General features: G+C 40.5%; 1 protein-coding gene across 4 annotated transcripts in view; it reads right to left on the reverse strand.

The window, feature by feature from the left end:
* march8 (membrane-associated ring finger (C3HC4) 8) overlaps positions 1-24,332 on the reverse strand; it is an 80,189-nt gene extending 55,857 nt beyond the window's left edge. The window contains exons 1-2 of one of the 4 annotated variants that reach the window (XM_042433281.1): positions 24,233-24,332; positions 4,170-4,366 (exon numbers count right to left, since the gene is read on the reverse strand). In XM_042433281.1, the coding sequence (XP_042289215.1) occupies positions 4,170-4,265 (96 nt within the window). In that variant the 5' untranslated portion in view covers positions 4,266-4,366; positions 24,233-24,332. The other 3 variants (XM_042433279.1, XM_042433282.1, XM_042433280.1) reach the window with 3 other exon arrangements.
* Positions 24,333-24,639: the final 307 nt, after the last annotated feature.

Below are 24,639 nucleotides of genomic sequence, written 5' to 3' on the forward strand. Positions count from 1 at the left end.
ATGTGTGTGTCAGAGGGAGATAGTTTTGTGTATGTATGTGTATTCCCCAGAGAAAACACAAATATGTCCGGTGACTGATTGATTATCTTTACTTGCACCACTATGAAGTTATAAATAAACTGATCACATCCTCTTTTTATCTGAATATGCTTCAGCACCTTGAGTTTATTCTATATATACCCGAGTCACACAACATGTAAACACTCCTTTTCTTGATAATTCAGCATTTCATGCTTGGTTTACCCAACCCCAAGGCTTTCTAGGTAATTATCATGGCATTTCCGTTTGCAAGCCCCTGGGCACAGCAATCTGGAGGGGACTGATTTGGACAGTTAAGATCCAAATGTTTGGCCAATGTTTCCCCGCCTCGGGGCTTTCAAACATTTTTAAAAACACTTTTGTAGAATTTACTGGGTATAAACAGGCTACTCTGCTAACCCGAACCCTCTCTGCCATAATACTCCAGTATCTCCAAAGCACAAAAATGCTGTTTCAAGTGGGGGAAAAATTTCAAATATGAAATTTGAGGAACAAAAACAAGTTATGTAGACACATATATACTAGAGGGGCTTCGTTAAAACCAGCAAAGACAGATACATTAAACAGCCCCTGTCTAGCCTGGAGGCCGTGTTGAAAGTTTTTGCTATGTCGGGTCAGTGTTTGATCTCGGTCTCTACAAAGCCCAGCGATGCTCCATCAGTGCCCAGGAGCTCAGCGTCGGCTGTTATCAAACCTGCCAAACATCAGAGGAGAGACGGAAAGTCTTCTCTGTCCTTGACTCTGACACAAGCTTATTGAAGGACAAAGCTTCCAGCTCTTTCTGTGCTTTCATAAAAGATATATGCAACATCAAAAGGGCGAGTATCGAGTATCAGGGTGTTGGGTGTATATGCACAGTCACAGATATATACTGCTAAATATAATACTAGTGCTGGTGAGACAGGCCCTGTATATTGGTGTGAATACATGTGTGACAATGAAAATGAGAGCTACAGCTGCATCCACCGAAGCTTTGGTATTTCTCAGTTCCCTGAGAGGTAATCAAAAGCTGCTTATGTAAATTACTATACTTACAGTAAAAACACCTGCAAGTGACTTTGCAGATGGGGTTAAAGATATATGATAATCAGAAAACAAACATTGACAGCTTAGTATGAATTTACAAGAAACACTGCAAAACATAAAAATCTCAATCGGCAAAGTAAGGTTGGTTTTCTCCTTCTCTACCTGCCAACCTGTGCCAGAGCTTACTTTGTTGTCAACTCATACATAATCCATTCGCTGCAGGCTTTATCAAAAACCCCAGCTTCAAATAAATCTGACCGTATTATTTGTCAAGGCTAAAAACTGTCAGGGATTTTTTTTTTCCAAGAAATAAAACTTTTGTCTTTTGACGCTCCGCTCCCTTTTTAAATATATTTTTTTAAACCTATTTATCTTCTCCAACATGAGTTCTCAAGTGGAAGACCACAGTTCCTGGACAAAAGTGCTCACAAGCACATATCCCAAGAGGATTTCAAAGGAGACAAATGGACTTGAGTGGAGCCGCAGGAGAGAGGCCAGAGGGGCCAGCAACAGTTAAAGATGTGTCGCTCTCTGAAGGAGCAGCCGACTAACTCTGAATTCTAAGTAAGAGGAAAGTTCTGCTTTTTTTCTTGAGGCGCTAAAAGACCGGTTGTGTTGTCTAAGAGGGCCAGATGGGCCTGTGCTCTGAGGCTAAACTCTGGACACACACACACACACACACACCTCCAGGATCCTCAAGCTGATCAACATTCAGAGTAAACACTCGCCGTTTCCCTTTCCTCTTTTCCTATACTCTGTTTCTGCTTTCTCTGTTGTGCTGATGGTTCCACAGGGAGGACAAGAACCATTGCCGTTTATCCACTTATTCCTCAGGGGGAAAAAGGAGGCTCAGTCAGCAGGAGACAGACCGAGGGAGAATGATGCTGAGCAGAGAGACACAAGGTTGGATTTTAAACTGCTAGCAAACATGACAGCAGGGAGACCAAATGCCCCCTCTGGAGTTATGAAGTTTACGGTTTCAGTTTTACTCCCCCAAAAGACTCAAGTAACCTTGCTACGACTGCGCTCAAAGTTTAAAACCCTTAATCCTGTTAACTATGCATTATACTAAAAAGATATCAGAGCTAGACACCCCCACACCTTTAAATAAAACTTATGAAATAGCAGGAAATGAAAGCTGTTTTAGAATTAATGCCCACATTACTTTCACTTCCGCAGTGACGAGGCATGTTTCTGAGCTTCATTGAGGACTCAGGTTAGACTTTGAACTGGCAAATGAATCATCAGTGAGGTGTGTGCGTGTTTATGTGTGTGTTAAGTAAAAATAAATATGTCAGTGCCAGTTTACAGCTCGTGTGTACTATCACTTGTGTGACACGGGAGGCTGAAACACAGTGCCACGTGCAGCATGTGAGAGGCCTCTTAAGAACACCTGCGCTGCTGCACTTGGCGCCCGGCCGCTATTGTGATGTGATGAGGCCAAGGAGAAAGGGCAGGCCACAGACATATTGTCTTAGCACCTCGCATTGTTGCAGTGCTCAAAAAAGCAACTGAGAGCACTTCATAGTCGTGTTTGATGGTGCTAGATTAAAGGCCCAGAGAGGGGGAAAGCAAGCGTTTTAAGAGATTGAGTTTTGTCATGATGGTACTCCTGACTTTCTTCATTATTATTGACGAGTGAGATGTGATAACAACCTCAGACATCAAACAGTCCTGATAATTCATAATGACGTCTGCATGTCAAAAGGTTTATTTGGTTTCTTAGAGCAATCTTTGAATTCAGAGAAAAGTCAGAATTCGGAGAATAAAGTCAAAATCCTCAAATCAGAAATCTGTGACAGGCTCAGATGAACTTTTCAGATGTGGCACTAATCCTCCTCTGAATAAGCTGTAGCCCTGTAGATTTGTTGAGGCCTTTATTATGACAGATCCAGATTACAGATTTTTTTTTGGGGGGGGTGGGGTGGGCTTTAACTATCTTGACTGGTCAAAAAAAAAAACTTTCGAAAGCAACAGAGATGATGAATAAACATGCTCTGAGATGAGGATTTTACTGATAAGTTTGTCAAATTGAAGTAGCCAAAAGATCCAGAAAACACTCAATAAATACTGCATGTGGTACCTTGAAGAGTTGACTACTAAACTGCAAAATCCGATACCTTCCAGGCGGGTTTTTTTTTTTTTTTTTTTGGGGCACAAACAGAAAAGGAGACCAGACTTGGACCAGACTCATTAGATGCAAAACCTCTGCTCCACCCACAGGCAGCACAGGAATAATTTGCTTGTGAGAGAAACATTATAATGCAGAATTTATGTTGTTGTGTGGGGATTGCCACCGCTGGCATTAAAAAAATTAACTTTCTGATTGTTCTCTGATGAATGACTCCAGGACACCCCGGGACACTATCCACACACCGCCTTCCATCCCTTTATAATAGATTTGTGTCATTTAAAGCTGCTTTTGTCTACATCCAAGCAGCATTGTTGAAATGCATTCAATATATTTCTTTTTATGTAACAAAGTTGTTTATATATAAATACATATTTCACGCTGTCAAATCTAATTTAAAAACGATGACACAATAAAAAAAAAAAAAAGGGAACAGATATGATAATCAAGTTTTCAAGGCATTTGGCAAAAATGTCCCCCTGTGGGTGTATGAATAACGGTGAGCAAAGCATAAGTCAATGTGGTGATGTTATGAAAACACACAACTAAGGAGCTTGAAATAATAATAAAACAAAAACTGTGACAAAAACCAAATTGAGGCTTTGCTTACTATGATAATGTTGGGGGTGCTTATGAAAATTTCAAAATGGAGAGAATTAAATAATTATTGAATGGTAGCCAATTACTTTATCTGAATAAAGAAGCATGAATAGTGTCTTTTCATTATTCCTACCAACCTGTATGCACACTTAAAGAGTAAATAATTCTATTCTGTAAGAGAGTACACACAAGTTTTTCGATATTATTGATTTACCTAGCTACAACTGTTAAAGATTCCCTCTACTACTGCACAGAGAAATTCTACATAAGCATAAGTAACACACTTCATGGGATAAAACCAGCCCATAATCCTCAGGTGTGTCTCTGGCCTTAAGAGTGCGTGGCCTGATGTAGCCTTTAACTCTTCATATACCTGCTTGTCCTTGTCTTTCGCTTTCCCGCTGCCTGACACCCGCGATGAGGTGACATCACGGGGGATGACAGAGATTTGGTGCAGTGGCATGTTCATCCCAGCAGAGCCGACCAGGGACACTCACACACACACTTCCTGTGCCGATGCCAGAGCAATGGGCATGATGGTCTGAACTGCAACACCTCGCCTGCACTGCCCTGCGGAGAAACAAGAGGATAAAAAATTTAAAAAATCACATTCAAATAAGCTTTAAAAGTATATTTAATTGCAGCTAGAGGGCTGAAATGAAAGTCTACATTAAGAAATGAGAAATGAAAGTCCTGAAGTGGCACAGCTGCGTTTTGAAAGTGTGTGTATCTGGTCCGTTGATCACTTGACTGACCCCTTCTGCAACTAGGGTTCATCAGTTTCTTTTGCTTCAGAAGCCAAACTGATTAAATTCAGACTTGGTGAGCACGGCCCTCTGGGACAAAGATTCACAAAGAAGTTCTTTTATAAACTATGTTAAAACCCTACAACGCAGTCCAATGAACTTTTCTTGATGCTGACCTACAGTGTAAGAAACTTCGGTTTACTCTCAAACCACCAAAGGCGCAGTCGTCTCTTGTGATTTTTCCACAGGAGTTTGTCTCAGAATAGCACAAGCACAGAGTGTAATAAATGATCACAGAGGTGATCCCCGGAGCGTGTAATAAATCACTACAGAGGTGATCACATGTGTGCAGGAATTCACTTTTTTCTTTTCTGCAAAGATTCAGTAGCATGATTTCCACAAAAGAGAGAGCAGTGGTGCGTGTGGTTCCTGTCGTTCTTAGATAGATTCAAACAGACAGATTCATGAAGGCAGCAGCAGTATGGGGCTGTCCTGGGGAGTTACACAAGAGGTTTTACAAATGGGTCGTTTTAACTTCAGTTAATGCAGCCATCTGTACTGCCACTGACAGCAATTAAGCTTTAGCTCCTTCTCACCATAGGCTGTGTGTGTGTGTGTGTTTATGTGTGTGTGTTTGCACGCAGGCCCGTCTGCCAAGCAAACCCTCAAGCTCGGCAGTATGAAAATGACAGGATTAAGAAACCAAAAAGCAAGCAGACAGATGGGAGGTCAGTGAAATGGCAGTAATCAGAAACCAGCGTTGATGGCGGGTGGGGGTTGGTGGTGGTGCAGGGTTTGGACTGAGAATGCCACATGGGATCACTGAAGAGAGGCACTTCAGAAACAGACCAGCACAGCCAGAGCTGCCACTTCAGTTCATCACTACACTGTCCCTGATAAGTATTTATGAAGATGGGAAGGCGATTACGCTCGTATGAGCTCACAAACACACCGTCAGCGGTCGTATCAGCTTCTTGTGCAACAGCTGGCAGTCTCAGGTCGGTGCCAATAGATGGTGGAGAGTGAAGAGCAACCAAAAAGCACCACAGCACCCGTTCATACATTGGTCCAACAAGCTGTAAACAAGTCCTGACCAGAGAGGAAGAATCAGGGACACAGTCCAGGGTGAACATGAAGCAACAACCTCACTAAAGGAAAATCTAATTTAAAACAAAAAGCCTAATCATTGTTTGTTTAGAACATTAGTCATCATTTGCCTCATGTTCACTCACACTATAGTGAAACATTTTAACCATTTTGTACTCCTACTCTTTATGCTGGCGGACAATAAAAGTCTAAATGTGATTTCACACAAAGTGACTTGAAAACAACTACTTGTTAATGGCTTTAGATATCCAGCAATGATGTGGTAACAGTCTACACTGATGATTTATAATGTAGGTGTAAAAAGGAACAAAAAAGTGATAACAGGGTCAGGGTAAATCTCCAATTTATGCATTATGGCTGCAACTAATGATTCATTTTTTATCATCAATTACATAAAAATGTTCAATGAAAGCTTGTGTCATTTGGAAAGTTGAATTGTAAAGACTCTCGTGGTTGTTTTTCAAAGATTGGAGAGCAGAATTCCAGGAACAGTGATTGTTTCACCAAACTGTAAACAACCAAGCCAACAAGATAACATATACAGATAGGTTTAGTTTATTATATTTATTTGTCAAGGACCATAACAACAAAAAACATTAATTTCACATAAGGTGAAGAGGTGTATTGTGCCAAATTCAGCTAGTAGCAAATTTGCATCTGCATCATGCTTCCTTCCTTCCTAATTTAATCCCTTTGGATTTTTTATCTGTATCATCAGCCATTATAGTAGGTGAACTCACTTTGAGTTTGTGATTTATGGCTGACGAATACAGGTCACTTTGATGGGCAGAGAGCACCCAGAGTCATACTGTGTGTGTGTGTACATGTGAGGCTAATGAGTTACAGGAAATCAACGTGGTCAGGGGGACAAAATTAGCCTCCTGAGGGCATCATCACATGGTAGCATCATTAAAGCTCCTACTGCATCTCACTCACAAATGTCTGTATTAATTACAAAGCCAGCCATCTCATGTCATTTCCTGAGCTATGATGTGATGTAAATATGACGGATGAACTAAATAAATCAAGATGCTCTGTGTCATGGATTCATGAGCTACATTTGCAGAGCTGATATGTTTTTGAAATGAAATAAACAACAGCATCCATCACTGCGGCCACAACACACACACTGCCGTTGCACCAACGAGCTCGTTACTATAAATCCAAAGAATAACAACTGCAGTAAAATCCACTCTTAATTGGCGTTGTGTTTCAAGCCTAAGGTCTTCGGTGGACAGAGAGGTTACACTAATGGGGCAAGAGATGTGCAGGATATACAGCTGAGATTACTCTTCCTCTATGTAGATGTAAACATTCAGATCAGTGCTATAGCGTGAATATTTTTAGGATTAATAAAGCTAAACTCAATCTGTCAATCAAGCTGTCAGAAGGTCCCTTGGATGTGAGATCTGACCGTTTCCAGTGTGTGTGCGTGTGTGTGTGTGTGTCCATCCGTCCTCCGGGCCGGCTGCCAGTCAAAGAGTTCACTGCAACAATACTAAAAGCTACAAATCCAGCAGCACTCCCAACCAATCACAGGCATCCTGTGGTTCCAATTTGACACTGAACCGTTGCCATGGCAGCAGCTCTGGGGGTCAGTTTAAGCGGTTAAAGGGACGACAGCTTTGGATAAATGGACGCACTTCTGACGAGTTATATGACACTGTCACTCAGAGTGAGGATCCTTTTCCAAGTAAACACCCGGGCTGGTCAGTGACTCAATATTTTTTATTTATTCACTTCCTATGAAATTGTTTCATGATGATATGGTCTCATTTGTGTCTAAACTAATGATTTTAAGCAAACTGTAATTAATTATCAACATAATGAGTAATTGACAGTTTTGCTTTATATGTTTAATGCAAAAAGTGGAACAGTTCATTGCACTGAACATTACAAAGATTTTTTAAACACTGGTGTGTGACAATCTTTTAGTATCTAATGGTTTTTCTTTTGACTTCTTTCATTCAGCGGGACACTGTGTTCATGTTAAAATCGATTTGTTGTTGGAAGGAGAGAGGCTTATTTAGTTTCTTCGCCCTAAGTGACTGTATCTGTCCCGCTGATGTTCCTTTCAATTGACAGGGAAGCTACAGTGTTGGTTGTATCTGAGCAGTTAACATTTTCACATTGATTGAGTTGAACTTTCTGTAAGTTGACTTGTTCAGCTGTGTCTGTCTCATTCACACATTTTTCACATGTATCTAACTAGCTAGGTATGTAATGTAGGAAGATGACACCATTCTTTATCCTGTTCACTAAACTCTCATCAGTCAGATTGTTTCTCTAACTAAGGAAATCGCCATCAACAACACCAGACTGAACAAAAGAACAAAGATGTGGATGGACTGGAACCAGTCTTCGTCATTATATTTGTCATTGAATTTCCGAATGGTACCAAAAGTCACGCTTTGGGGAGTTTTGGGGGAAATTCAGGAGACATCTAGAATATTGGAGCCGCAAAAAATTGAAGTCGTAGGTTTGAATAATTCATTCACTGTAAACATTTTACAGCTTCAATGAAGAGTCATAACAAGCAGATACATGATACACTGTATATCAGATAATGTCCGTGTAGATTTTTTCACCCTTAAAGCTGCTCTAATAAATGTTTTATATGAACAATGAATTAAATGGCTGCATTTGGTGTGAAAGAGGTTGTTCGCAGTGATGAACCCACAGATAATTATCACCTGACTCTGCAGTTCCCCTCGGCTTTATGGAGCGTTTCAGCTCATAAATGTATGTTTAAATCTACTGTACTGAAGGGAAGATTAAAGGTGAAAAACGGATTTTAAGGTGTTACTTTCATTTTGCATACATTAAATCGTATCATGATGTATTACTGATGTTGGAAAAATATTCTTATAATATCTTTTTATTGAATTTTAAGGCCCCTTTTATTGAATTTTAAGACCCAGCCCTTAATTTACATAACAACACTTCTGCCAGAGGAGAGTCCTGACCACGGGAGGTCCAAAGAGAGACAAGCAAGGCCATAGCTCCTATAATTCCACTCAAGACTATTTATTCTAAAAAAAAATTTGAAAAAAAGACAATCCTGTCCATCTCTCCAGCTCTTCCCCTCTATTCCTCCGCCAGGTAAGTCACAGTCCTGTCTCCTCCACGTTCTGCTCAGCTGAGCTCTGCTGTTATTCAGTTTGCCACGAGACCCCTCTGTGTCCCTGCTGTCAGATCAGATCTGAGATCTGGCTGACAGCCCGTTCTCCGGTTCTGATGTGCAATCAGGCAGAAAAACTCGGCTGTGTATCAATCAATCCTAACATTACTGTACTACAGCTATAGTCTATATTTTAAAGAGGTGTCTTCCCCCTGAGGATAGGCGGGTTACGAATTAGACCTAGCGAACAAATCAGGTTATAGGAGGTCTAAAAATGTTGGTTCAAAGATATTTCATCTGTATTTTGGATTTCAAGGTAATTTCATGAATTTTGTACCCTCATTACTAGCACTCTACATTCGTGTGCATTCATGGAAGTCTCCCGTAAATAGGAAAGAAGTGGTTTGTTCTGCCACTTCTGTGATTTTATGCTGATATAACAGCAATAATTTGAAAACTGGCTTTAATTTCATCATGGCACAGATGCTAGTTGTGTTGGCAGCAATGATTAGACTTAATGCCCTGCCAGAAATCACACACACTCTCCAGTCTGAACACAGATTAACAGAGCATCAGTAAAACCTGATGGACTTCTGTGGTAAAGCGTGCTGCAGTTTGCTTCCTCACACACACATCAAATTTGGCACTGCAGTTCCTCATAAGTTTGGATAAATCGTTAAACAAATTTAACTGTCAAATTTAAACTGTTGGATAATCTAACAATCACTGACACTGTATAATTTTATAAACATGCACACACACACATACACACAAATACAGGCCTGTGCTGCACTGAGCTTGAAGACTGGTGATTACACTTTTTTATAACGTACAGGGAATAAATTATCATAATGTTTTTTAGCTCATTGTCATTTCAAATGTAGCTGCATCATTTATCAGCACCAGCGCGGTGTGGATGTTATTGCAGCTTCTTCTCCTGCCTCCTAAATGTCTGTGTCTATTTAGCCTATATGCAGGATTAATCAAAAGAATGTGATATTTAAGTTCACTGCATTCATAATGCCACTGTAAGCTGTCCCATTTGATTATATGCTAATGAGTCCCAGTTACAATGTGATTAATTGCATAGTTGTTAAAGTGTGCTCTGAATAAGCATCTGGGATGAACAGTCTCATTAGTTGGGGAAAATGTGAGGACTTACACATATCAAATATTTACCAACATTACCCCAAATGAAATTCAATTTTTGCACTACCTTTCTCAGCTGCCAAGGAGCTATGAAGGACGAGCGAGGGCAGAAAAAAACAGAGACGAAAGTGACAAACACGCATGCATATATCGAAACTGACACATAAAGACACAATGCAGTTTTTGCAATGTGAAACTTCCTCTCCTGTAAGCCTAAGTGGATTAAATAAAGAAAAGAGGATCCGTTAATTTATAGCAATTTGACTAGAATAGGCGCAGTGACGCTGCCCTGGATACACACAAGTGGGCCATTCAAAGTTCAGTTAAATACTTAATTTCAACCTGATGCTCTCAATGAATCCTTGTTGAATATCTAGCTCAGTGTAGTGACTCTGATCACTGAAATGCCAAACACATCAAGAAATCATTGAACCGCCCTCAGCCTTCCCCCTCGCCATCGATTTCCCAGCAGGCCCAGAGAAGAGCTATTTCATTCAAGTCAAAATAACATGAAATGACTCTGACCTTGTTGCCAAATTCACCATGTTAAAAAAGAAATACTAGAATATATCAGGGTTTTTTTTAGCTAGTGGCAGGCTCTATGGATGGCATTGTCAATCTGTCAGTCGTCTAACACTTTGGTCCAGACTGAATTATCTCAACAACCGTTTGATGGATTACCATGAAATTTGCTACAGACATTCAACATCCCCAGAGGATGAATCATACAGACTTTGGTGACTCTGTACTGCTCTGACTTCTTCCCTGGTGCCAACGGCAGGTCAAAGTTTTCACTTTTTACAGTGAAATATCTCAACACCTAGTTGATGGATTGGCACAAACTTTAGAGCAGACATTCATGGTTCCCAGAGGATGAACGCTAAACACTTTGGTGATTCTCTGACTCTTTAGCACCACGAGGCTGACATTCATGGTTCAGAGTGAAACACAGTATTTCAACAACTCTCAGCTAGCATAATGGCGCAAACATTAAGAAACTGAAGCTAAACAACTTTCAGAATGACATGACCAAAATAAGATGTGTTTCGGTACACCACGGTCAAATCCTAGTGGTGGGAATTGTATTTTAAAGGGTTCAGACTTCATGACAGCTCATTACAATAAATTCAACGGGATTTCCTGGACTTGTCATCACTGTGAAGATGTCAGTCAACAAAGGCAGTCTCCAGGAATTCACCGCCCATCCAAGAAATAGTTCTAGTACATAACTTCCCCTTCAATCACAACTCATAATAACTTTACAGATATAGATAAGCTAATCAGCTGCTGGGTGTAGCTTTATATTTACTGTACAGAAAGGAAGTGAACTATTCCTGTAACATCTAGATCCAAAACCACAATGAAATGCCATTTACTGGTGACTTACATCTTGTAGTGCATATATTTTGAAACCTCATTACTGTGCCAGTAAAATGTATGATTTAAACTTATAATAGGACAAAATTAAATTATACCCTGACTGTGGTTGGCTTCAGATAACATGTTGAATTTGGTTTCAGGCTGGCAAAAAAAGAGTTTTCTCAGCTCCAAGGCTAATGGATATTTTATCTCTCTTCACTCTTTTTATTAACAAAGAGCAATACACATTAACAAAGAACATCCGCCATTCAGGTAGCAGGCCTCGCATTTATGCTGGCAATGACAGTTTAACTGGTTAAAATGACAAATATTGCCAGCAGCAGCTTATATCAGATGTACCCTGTAGTAAATTAATGTCAATTTTCTACATACCTTATTCAAAAGTCAAACTGAAACTTTGGTTATTGTAGTGAATATTAAGCTTCCCTCTCATCCAAAAAACAGCTGATTATAGATCTTAAAGGAATGGTTGAGACAAATAAGGGATTTGAAGGGGTTCAGATTCAGAAAACTGCTAAATCCAACCATTACAGACACATCATGTATTTAAACACATTACTGACAGAAGATTGTAGTAGTATGGGCAAAGTAAAGCCAAACAAGCTGCATGTCAAAGATGAAAAGCAAGGGCTCTTTCTGTCTTTCTGTGATTGCTCTGCACAAAAAAAATCTTCCTTTTCTGTCCAGAGGAATATTTTCTTCACCTTTATCTCTATAGAGCTTCCCTCCATTCCCTTCGATCACACTTTGACAACCTCACAAGCTGCAATGATAAGGCAGAAAAAAAATCTAAATACCAGTAAATAAAGGGGAAAATAACGTCAGATCAATGCATGGCTACCTCAAGGAAGAACTTGATAAGAGCTTTGACAGGATGCCGTTCAATTCTGTGTGCATGTGAGTGCGTGTGTGTGTGTGATGGGAAGATAGGAGAAAGAGAGTAAACAGAGAGAGGGTGGATACAGTACAAGCAGGATGAGTACTGATTTTGCTGGAGGAGCAGAATGAAATGTCTGGAGAGAAAGGGCAGGGAGGAAAGTGCAAACACATCAGAAAATCCAAAATGTAGAGACAGGAACTGAAATTGTTAGACAGGGCAGTAAGTTACACTGTAGATACACTCCACAAAACACACACTCTGAGTTTGCAGCTTTTGTAATCTCTCTGTTACAGTAGATACTGTTAAAAGGGAAGTAGAAAAAAGCAGAGGAAGGCAAAGTTCTTAACTTTATCACATGCATACACATTCAAATATTAACCTTATATAAAACTCCTTTTCAAAACATTTTATTTTCTGCCCATGTCCAAATCAAAGTCATATCTAATCCCAATTAGCCTGCAGTTGGAAGATATATATGCAATCATGAGGATGTCTGCCAAACTTGGTAACCTGTTTGCATAAATGCACACCAGCAGGTACAGATGCAAACATGAACCCACAAGTACCAGACTCACATTTACATTTTGGGAATTTAGCCAAAGCTGATTGAGATACGGTGAGCGAGCAGGTGCAGCCTCTGCATGTTGATGAACACTGGCTGTTGGGGAATCTCTCCAGTAAACTTTTTGTTTTCCATCACTGATTAACAAAATATCACAAGACTTCCTTGCAACTACACACACACACACACACACACACACACACACATCGAAGTAAAACCACTGAGCTGCTTCTTCCGCTGTGTGCTTTGGGTCAAGATGGCCACTGGTGATGAAGTTGTTGAAGTAGTTGTGAGGAAACCTGCTGTTAATTTTAATGAGGCACTGCTAAAACTGAAAAGATGCAGCAGCACATGAGGTGTGACACTACTCGAGTCACAGTATGTTGTGGGTTTCAATGAATGTGTGAAAATACCAACATGAGTGTTCAACATCTCTCTTCCAACGCATTAGTACTATATGAAATATAACTCGTGATTTTCAATCAGAACGGGCACAAGCCAATCAAATATAGGGCTGCGAGACCAAGTTGATGTAAGCAAATGTCTTATTTTGTCCAATCAGCAGTCCAAAAACCTGAAAATATTAAATTTACTATATGTAAAGACAAGGAAAAGCAACAAATTCTCCCATCTCAGAAGCTGGAATCATCAATTGTTTTGACATTTTTGCTTGAAAAACTACTTAAATGATGATACTTGATTATCCAAACAGTTGGCTGATTGATTTTCTGTCTATTGACTGATTAACTAATCGTTGCATTTCTAAATTTATAATTTTTGAATGGCAGAGTTCTGAGAGCCCCTCCAACCATACAGATCAACGATTACTTCAATGCTGATACAACAATGACTCTAACTACACACAGACAACCTTGGTGTATTAGTTTTTATTACTGATGAACGAAAGGCTGCTAGCGAAAAGAAGATGAAGACCAGGCACTTACCCTCATGAATATTGGGATGGCGAGATGGAATAAACATGTAGCACAGCATCTACTGTAGGTAGCCTTCCTCACTCCCACTAATTTAACCTCAAAGCACAAATTCTTAATAAAAAAAAAAAAAAAAAAAACACACACAAAAACCGGGATAAAGCAACAAAGACTGGAAGTAAATTTTCAGAGACCAGTCAAGCTGCTTACTTAATCTTAACTCCTTGTATGTGCTTTTATATAAGATGGTCAAGTTTATTCCATGAGTCAAGGGAGGCTTTTACTTAAAGAATATCACAACTTCTTCGAAGGGCTATTAAGGGATTCACCCACTGGTTTCCTGTAAGTTTTACTGTTACGGTCAGTTCCAACAAAAATTACCCAACACTGACTGATTAGCTGTGTCAGCCAAACAAGATACAGCCTGTGTTTCACCAGGAAACTATAGCTGCTAGTGTTTTTAAGGTTGACGCCTTAAAAACTGATAAGGGGTCAGCCTGCAAAGCTACTAACAACATGTACACGATACTAACATGGCTGTGCAGTATCTCTCTGTATGTTATCAATACTAACGTTCACACTAGCATTCAAGAAAAGGGGGCCAGTTCAGCTTAGGAATGAGGAAATGAAAAAAAAAAAAAAACAAGCACCACCAGAAGAGAAACTGAAAGCATTTCCATTGTAACCACCGTCCTGATATTACCAGTAAACACAACCCTGTTGCTGGTAAGTGAGTGCTTCTCAACACAATGACCACTCCATCCCTCAGGCTAGTGTTTATCTTCCTTCTACTTCGCAGAATAACCCGGCTCTGTGTGGAGGAGTTATGGACCAGCAGGCAGTAACAGCCCACCACAGCGCTCCATGAACCAGCAGATGTGAAATGTGTGCGTGTGTGTAGTTGAGTGTCAGCTCAGGAAACCACACACTGAGAGACAGCTTGAGAGGCTGCTGGTCTGGATGGCGGTTGACTCGCCAGCAGCCGAAAAAGCATCTAAATGACTGTGTCAGTGTGGCCTCCAGCAGTCACTTACACAGCAGTTAACCAGCAAATATACTCTGCGGCATAACAGACATCTGCAGATACTAAATCAAATCCAGGAAAACCTAATATTACAACTAGTAGAAAGATAATCAGTCTTCATCTTAAAAGGCCAGGTCACCACAAAAAATCCAATTCTCTCATGTATCCCTTGTGATATCTATTCAGTTTTAGGGACTATGTCATCGTTACAAAGTAGTTTCGGGGGCGTTCTGGCGGCCTAGTGAACAATCATCGTGTAATCTCAACGTTCCTGGTTCGAGTCCAGCAGGAGATCTTTCTTGCATGTCATCCCCCCTGCTCTCTCTCCTCTCATTTCCTGTTCTCTATCTAATAAAGGCATAAAATGCCCCCAAAATACTTGTTAAAAAGTCATCACTGTTCACAGTGAGATCTGAGTAACATGGTTTCTGGGAAGACAGACTGCTTCTGGGTGTTCTTCAATGCTTTGAGCACCATGCCACACTACAAAAAGGCATTCATACAAAATAGTCTGCGGATCATTTTCTCAATTAGCAGATAAATCATTTTGTCTATGAAATGTCAGAAAACAGTGAAAAAAGGTCATCAGAATTTACCAGAGGCCAGGGTGGCATTTAAATGGCTTGTTTTATACCCAAACAACAGTCCAAAACTCAAAAATATTCAGTTCATAGATGACAAAGAAAAGTTTCAGTGAGAAGTTGAAACCAGAAAATGTTCAGTGTTTCTGCTGGAAAAATCACTGTAACAATAAAATGGTTATCAAAATAGCTGCTTGTCAATTAACTAATCGATTAATCGGCTAATTGTTTCAGTTTTACTTCTGCTGTTTTTTAGTGGCGACAGAAATATCTCGAAACCTCTGCGAATAAATAAAACCAGAACTTCCTGCATGGCTACGAGTTATAGGGTGATGTTTGTACTGGATGATGAGACATGACGCAGATATGGAGTGTTGGCTGTTATTCATTTGCCACTTTGACACATCAAGAGAGGTCTTGATTTAGACCCACATCCTCCTTGCAGCAGTCATATCCAAGGTAACGGAACAAATGAAGATGACTGGCTGGTTTGACAAAGGGACCCAGCAACCTCCACAAGCACAGGCACCCTCATCTCTTTGTAATTGGGATAATAAGACCTTTGTGTCTCCATTATAAGCTACCCATGACAAAACCAAGCAAACCTTTGTGTCACTCAGTGCGCACAGGTTGCACAAGTCTGACACATGTGATGCTGCACATACAAATACAAAGCCACAAAAACAGCCCCTTCAGCGGCTTGAGGAACAATTTGTTCAACTCATTTTACAGCCTTGAGGCTAAAAACGCTGGTTGTTACAGAGCCATAATCAGCACATTTGTCTGTGCTGAGTCCTAATAACGTCATAATCAGCAGGAAATGTCATGTCAGTCTCATTACCCAAGACCTGAAAGAGCAGCTATCTTAATCCCTCCCTGGACAGCTTACATTATGCTAAAGCTTGTCAAGAAAAGGCAATTAACCAATCTTACCGATCATTACAGCTGTTCACCTGGATGTTTGGATGTTACCGCAACTCTCCATGTGATCACACCAAAGCTACATCTACAGAACTAATTTGTACAATAGCAAGATGAATTAATTATTTAAAGCATTAATAACCGCAGCACACTCAGGATTGAATTAAAATGATCAAAGAATCAAGGGATATTCTAAAGCATGGTAGGGATTTAGGGATGGAATTATTTTTGCTGCTGACATGGATGTACTTGATGAGATTTAAAGTCATGAAGGCGCTTATGTAAAAATTACAAGCAGCAAACCTCCTTTGGCAATCAGAACACCACCAGCAAGAGCCAGAAACAATCGATGGGGAACAACAGAGACAAATAGCAACAAATTAATTTCACATTCATGATGAGATGACAGTAGGGACTCATTCTGTTGTTGGTTTGCTGAAGGCCACATTAAAAAGCAGTTGATTATATCTCTACTGTTTACAAACACTCAAGTAAATTGCAAAGGAATGGTGGATTGATAATGTTCCAAAAGAAAAAGCCCCAAAAAAAGTTCCACAAGTTGCACGGCACTTCCCAGACATGGCATGACAATTGGTGTTTAAAACACAACGACATCTAAACTCTTTTCTTTGTCTGCCCGGCCACAGCGGCTGCTACCCGTGCCAATTACCCAGTTTTTCCTCCAGTTAGGCCAAACAAAACAGTGCTGCTGATGCCGTGTGTTTAGAAGAAAATATAGAAACTTCCATGAGAAGACTAAGACGAATCGTTACTGCATAATATAAGTGAGATCAGACGGAGGCAAAACAAGAAATGCATTCAGATAGAAAAGGTCACGGACGATGACTTTAGCATAGCATACTTTGCATTTTTCTTACAAATGCCTTTTTCTTTACTCCAACAGCTATTAATTTCCATATATTTTATTACTGTATGGAAATCAACCTGTACAGGCGAGACATTTTTCCGCACAGTTAACATTCAAGTTGAACTAACTAAAGTACAAACTTGATTGCTGCACACGAGTGTTGACTTGAAAAGACTGATGCAGAGAGAAAATCAGACATCCACAACCTCCAACTTGATTATTTAACAGCCTTTCACTGAAGTGCTATTTACCCTGAAAACAAACAACAAGCAAAATGGATACAACCAAAAGAAAAATGTTGATTCAGACAGTTGATGTGGACATTTGTCCGGTCATCACCACAACTCGAACACACCAGAAGACAAACACTTTGAAATCAATGTGAGCATCAATAAAGTTGAAGCTTTAACAAAAATCAACTTTGGGACACGTGATCACTATGATGGATTATCTGTCAAGCAAGTTTCTGCAAGATGATTTTTTTTATTCCAGCAAAAGTGATGAAAATGGAGGGCTGACCGGCTTTCAGAAATCTAATCAAATATGATATGCTGTAGAAAATAGTCAGTAGTGATGTAAAGCAGCATGCAGTGTAGAGTGTTGGTTTAAAAGGCTTGAAAACTGAACTATAGCTTGAATAAGTGATGCTTTTATGAATCAAAGTTCAGAAAAACAGTTTGGTTCAACATGCTAGGACTGATAAAATCTCCATTAGCAGAACTTGAGTCACTCAGCTTTCAAAAAATACATCAAATAAAGTTGGATTTTCTGCCATGCGTCCAACAGTCTGCAGAAATGTCAGTGACTATTTACAGTACAGATATACTATGGTCACATTGCAGCTGGATAGACTGTTGGCAGATGCATACAAAGCAATCCATATACATGAAATACACCGAGACTCTGTTCCTAATGCAGAACCTAAAGCCAATTTTCATTCCTATTTCCACACTGTCACATCATTCTGATCAGTTGCTCCTTTTTTCAAGATGCCGCTGTCAGCACTGCTGATCCAAAAGTCATGTATCAAGTCTGGAGTCAGTCCGCCAAACAGATACTACACACAAGAGACAATTCAGGTCCAGCTACTTGAGTTTAACAGCAGCATATGAGCTCAAAATAGCAAGTATAATATAATTTGGAAGATGTGGACACAAGCTCAAACCTATAAATCAGAGTTAAACAGAAGTCGTTACATTTGCTGAGGTGGGAGTTGTGTCTGGCTACACTGTGGCAACATACTGTATTGTAATAAAGCACTACTGAGATATTTCTTCTTTCCCTTGCCCACTTCTTGCCACCACTAGCTAGAAATCTTGGAGAGACTGTGAAAGCTCTAATGATATCATCAACTATAGACCACTACCTGCAGCAGTGCCATCCTACAATCCATTCAGCTGAGCCAGCACCTCTGCACGGCTGATGTATAGCAGCTGTCGAGCACTCCCCCCTCCTGCATGCCGTACTTTATAATTTCATTGCACCCGCGCAACACGCACATATGCAACCGCATATAAATGTTGTAAGTCTGAGTAAAGCGGCCTACTTAAGACCTGTAAGAAGTATCAATATAAAACAATGTCCTGTTGCCCCAATACCTATGTTTTATCATTACTCCAGTGAGGTTTAATTCACAGGGGTGTATGACATCATCCATGGGAGGAAGTCATTAGATTGGATCGATACTCTATTCCCTACGGACGAAGACAAGGCCAGCCACAGTGGGAAACAGTAGCAAGCCAGCCAGGATTAGGTTAGTGCACTGGGGCCAAAGAGGAACGACACAGTATGATACCTTTATTATGTTATTACATTATAGCCCAGCAAGGCTGATACAACAAGACTAGCAGGGGATGTATTCATACGATTATAGTCCTGGATCAGATAACAAAAGCAGTACGGGACAGCTGTGCAAAGTCCACACGGTGCAGGTACATTTGCAGCTGCCAAATGATGGTGATATTGTTAATATACTTTTAATTAGTTCAGTCGAAAAAAAAAAAAACTTGCTAAACTGGACGTCTAGTAAATGGAGGTAATGACTGACACTATCATGGCTTCTGTACAGTCACAAGAGTCCAGAAAAACCCACATCCTGAGTAACACACGCACATATTCCTGTAAAAAGGGAACAGGATACATGTGAAGACTGAGTTTTGTTGGCTGGGTCCATTTCCTGTTCATGGAAGTCAATTATTATTTTACAGATTAACCAACAGAGTGTGGAGACAGGGGTACGCAGCTGACGCAGAAATGCAGTGTGAGTCAGAGAACTGTGTGTGCAGGTGCCATTTTGAAACAGGTTGACATTAAAAATAGAAAATACTAAAGAAAACAGCTGTTGATTGACTGTGGTTAAAATTACTATCTGCTATCTACTAAGTGTTCTGGTAAACTAGAACACTATCACATGCTCCAATAACACTGTTTACAGGAAATGCTGCAAAAAAGGAAGTGTCTGTGTTTCTAATGACAGAAACACTAGGGCTTACTTTGTCTTGTTGATGAGGGTAATTAGCTGTGTAAACTTTGTCAAATAATCAATCAACAAGCTATGAATTTTTGAGATCAAGCCTTTTTTTTCCCCCAAATCCATTTAAAAATACACAATGATTATGGGATAGAGCGGATCAACAGAAAAACAATCTGCAACAATGATAATCAATTCATGCTGAGGTCATTCTTCAAGGACAAAATGCCAAACATTAACTGATTCTAGCTTCTTCAATGTGAATATTTTCAGCGTTTATTTGTCTTGTCTGACAGCAAATTTAACATCTTTGGGTTTTGGGCTGCTGGTTAGACAAAACAAGCCAAGTTAAGACGTCACCTTGGGCTCTGACACACACAGATCAAAGAATTAGTCGAGAAAAATAAATTCCTGATGAATTAATAATTGTGACAATTGTTAGTTGCAGCCCTGTTATGACAAAATGCCTTTTTCATCTTACTGTGTAAGTTTAGTAAGAACAGCTGGTGTACAGTTGTAACAAACTAATTTGCCAAAACAAAGATGTGGACTGCAGTGGATAAACCAGAACTGAAACCCTTTTTTCTGAAACCTTTCAGCAAGTTGAAATGTTTTTGGGTGTTAATCAATTGAATTTGATTGAAACATCTACAGAATAGTACAATAGGGGCTGTCAAATCCATCCTCTGTTCCACATTGTAAAATACTGTGGGAGGCGCAATTCACCGTCACGACCAATTGTGTCAAACAATGACAGTAGTTAATTGGCAGAAAGCAACTAACGGAGCCGTCAGATACTTTTGATTGCATTCTTTCCGCCCTCAAATTACTTTCCTCAGAACATATCTCTGAAGACAGAAAGTATGAGTTAATTTGCAAGCACACAATGGCGCAGTCCATTAAGACTGCAGGCTCCTTCGTGCTCAGTGTTAGCAGCTTAACAGACACAGTCTCAGTCGCCCCTCTTCCTTCTGTTCAGAATCATAATTATGACTTTACTTCTCATTTCTCGCAATAGTTGGTTCTGCAAGGGGCGACTGATGAATTCAGAGTCTGTTGACAGCTCAGGGAGAGATGAGATTTTTCACAAATGCTTGTTGATACCTGCAAAATCCCTCGCTGTCAGAATGGCACACAGTCAACACGGTCAGGAAGGGCGTCCAGGAAGAGTGGACAGTAGAAGGGAAGCAGACTCAACCACATGAGGTGGTCATATAAATAAAAAGGATTTTATGCTGCAAGAGCAGTCAGTGTTATGGAGTCAAACTTACAGAGAAAAAAAGATACTAGGGTAAAGTTCCTCTTCTTCCTATCTTGATATGATTTCCTACTTATTACTGTCTGCTATAAACAAAAAAATCTAACCCTGAACATTTGATATCATTGCTGTAATTCATCTAATAATATAAAAGTTGAAAACAGATCACGACTAAAAAGTCTGACTTCTCTTTTTTGCCCTTAACTTCCTCAGACTGCCACTGTAAATTAAAAGCGTTCCCAATTACTTTGTTTTCAAAGCCAAGAAATGTCTTTTGTTCAGCTCATTTATGAAACCAAGATTAGAGCTCCAACTGCTCTGCCTGCAAAAAGGCCACCGTCCGCCGCCGTTCTTCAAACACTCAACTGTGTCAGAAATTGAAACAGAGTTTTTGTGGAAAAGAAGCCAATCTATATTCGGTAATCCCATGTGAGGAGGCAGGATTAGTTACACAGCAGCACAACAGAGAGAATAAGCATTGTGTTATCTGCAAGTTTATGCATGCACACTCCACAGATACCAACGGGGACAATGAGGCTTCTTATCGCAACAAGTCCTCAGTATTTCACAACACTGGAAAAGACGTAACCAAAGGCTACAGTGATGTAACACACACAGACAGACGCAGCTGGTTCTTCCTCAGCTAAACACCACACTGAAGCCTGCTTAATGCTGAAGATGGCATTACAAGAAGCTGTCTGACAAGAAGCAGAAACCCTGGAATGAAGATGACTGGAAAGGTTTGCCCTCCTAGTGAAAACAAAACCACAGCAGCAGGCACCCATACAGTGGAAGTGACAACCGAAAGCTTTCAAGTGCATGGCAGTTGCTTTGCTACACCTTTAAAAAGGATTTACAAAGCTGCAACTGCAATACACACACACACACACACAGACTGACTACACAGTATCATGGCACACAGCAGGATAGAAGTGTAAGAAGGAACAAACCGAGGAAAGCTGATCCTGCAGCCAATAAGAAGACAGAGTGTAATGTGAGAGCCTGTGTAACAATGAAGTCTGACTACAGGGTGTGATGACAGAATGGGTACAACGCTGACTATTGATCAGGCAAAGCTACATTTTATAGCTTCATGTAAGGGTGGAAACGCTGTGTTGTTGAGGTTGAGCTGAAAACGAAACTAGAAATCGCTGTTAATAGTGTTCTGAGGCAGCTGTAGCTTGTAGAAGCAGTGCGGCTATGTAGGGCGCTCCTTCTGGCTTTATTATGGCTCATAATAAGGGGCAGTGCGCGTCAGACCTAAAGTCCCCTGCACATATGAAGATACACTTATAAATGCCCAGAGAGACATAACAAGCTGTGCAGATCACATCTGTAGCCCGTAATGCAAATTTGACTGCAACACACCTATTGATCTACTATGGTGAACTAAAGGGGACAGACCCGCTGCTGCCGCACTGTGACCTCAGATTTTTTCCTATTAAAAACACAAGAGAGCAGCATCCCAGGACAGCACAGACGGTCAAAAAAACACCTTGATGTTTAACCGTGCGATAATGCAATAAATTACATCTTCATGACCTGCTGTGCCATCTTATTCCAGCACAAACTGAGGGTCACAAGGCTACGGGGGAAAACTAACAAAGGCTTGCTCGGACACAACACTACGTGTCATCCTGAGTCACAAGCACGTGCAGAATGGACAAACCTAATCAATAAATTCATTAAAAACAGCAGACAATTCAGCAGACACAAGCGCGTTGCTGAATTTTGCTGCAGCTCGCATTGAACTGAATTTCCATACCTTTTAGTCACAACAGGCTGCGGTGACCGACTGTCGAGCCTCTATAGTGGGCAATAAAAAAAGCAAATTCTCACGCAATCACATCCCAGCACAGTCCAGACGCACGTCCGTCAGTCCGCCCGACCGACCGTCAGCTGCCTCCGGTAGGATTTAATAAAGCGAGAGGCGCAGCGGAGACAGAGGAACCTCAGTGTGGACGGACGCATAGCTGCATTGGACCAAATGTCGCTCCATATTCCTACTGACACACAAAAGAAGACACTCACCGCTGTGTTTGGCACCGAATGACGACGTTTTTTGTTTATTTCATTGCCCCCGCTGAGCAGCTGTGTCTAGTGGTGCGTCATTGACTTCCGCGTTAAGATGGAGCAGGGGGGGATGAGAGAAAAAAAACGCAAGGGAAATAATGAATTTAAAGGACAGGCGGCGCACGCGGGCGCACGAGGGCTGCGCACTACTAAAGGGATGAGGATGATGAAGGAGCTGATGATGAGGAGGAGGATGGTAGTAGTAGCGATGGAAGAATGTTGCCTTGGGATGAGGGTTATGATGGTGGTGGATAAAAATGTAAAATTTAAAGTCCCCCTTCACTCAAAAATGTTTTTCTTCTTGTTCCTACAAGTTGAAAGTTTAAGCTTCACTGTGCAGGATGATGTACAGACAGGTGACAAACTGTTATCACCATTCTTCAAAAAGATATACCCTCATTTAGTGTTCAGTTGGGTTGAGATCTGGTGACTGTGAAGGCCATAACGTATGATTCACATCATTTTCATACTCATAAACCATTCAGTGACCCTTCTGCCTTGTGAATTGGGTCATTGTCATCCTGGAAGAGACCACTCCCATCAGGATAGAAATGTTTCATCATAGAATAAAGGTGATCACCCGGAACAACTGTGTATTGATTTGCAGTGACTCTTCCCTCTAAGGGGACAAGTGGACCCAAACCATGCCAGCAAAATGCCTCCCAAAGCATAACAGAGCCACCAGATCCCCTCACTGTAGGGGTCAAACATTCAGGCCTGTACTGGTTTTTCCTTTCATTTTTTCCCTGTCTGTATGTGCAGAGTTTGACACTAGAAGGCTGTTTTCACATTCATCTGCTGAAAATGGAAAGTTTCTCTGTGCTCACTGAAAATCTGATTTAAGGGGTGGGTCTATAAACAGGATTTGTGACATCACAACTAGTTTTGAAGCCAGTCCTGGTCCAATATTCAGTTTACACAAGTGTGATGTGGAAACTTGAAGCCTCCAGTTCACAAACACTGAGACTTTACAGTGACGTAGGAGACATCCAGCAGGATAATATATATATATTTGCATATTTACAGATTCTGGGAGAAATGAGGGAGAAGGAGGAGATGGCATTTCAAGGATTTTAACAAGATAATTTATTATTTTTTGTGGAAGAAATACTTTGGATATTAATTATTATTCAGAGTTGAGTATTTTATATGAATCTTAAAACATGTCTGGAGGCGACCTAATTACTAATGTGAAAGGTGTTGCCAACACACAGAGAATCATCACCCAACCCTATGAAGCGTTTAAGCATATTTAAACTGGTTTTCCAGCTGCAAATTTACTGTTCGGATCTTGTGTCAACTGCTCTTATAAAACCCTGTTTCCAATTCCAGCAAAAAAAAGAAGCAAGCTTTGATAGACTCACCTGTCCATCAAGTTAGCGACTGTGAACGTAGCACCAAGCTTAGCTGCTAAAGATTCAGACATTTCCCTTAGGAGTTTGTGGAGACCAAAACAGAGCTAAAAGGAGAGTGAATATACTTTCATTCATCTTGTGGACAGAAACACAACTCCAAATAGATGCTAATGTTGCTGTTGCTGTTTCTGCTGCACTCAAGTGGCCAAAAAAAATCAGTTAATGCAGGTTTAAATATGAAGCTACAACCAGCAGCCGGTTATCTTAGCTTAGCACAAAGACTGGAAACAGAGGGAAACAGCTAGCATGTTTCTGTCCAATGCTAACAAAAGCCACTGAGAAGTAACTTCCTGGAGTGTCTGCTTGTTACCTGGCAACTGCTCAGCCAAGAAAAGGTCCAGTCAAGTAGAGATCCC

This window comes from Thunnus maccoyii, chromosome 14, assembly GCF_910596095.1.
Source record: "Thunnus maccoyii chromosome 14, fThuMac1.1, whole genome shotgun sequence".
Lineage (NCBI taxonomy): Eukaryota > Metazoa > Chordata > Actinopteri > Scombriformes > Scombridae > Thunnus > Thunnus maccoyii.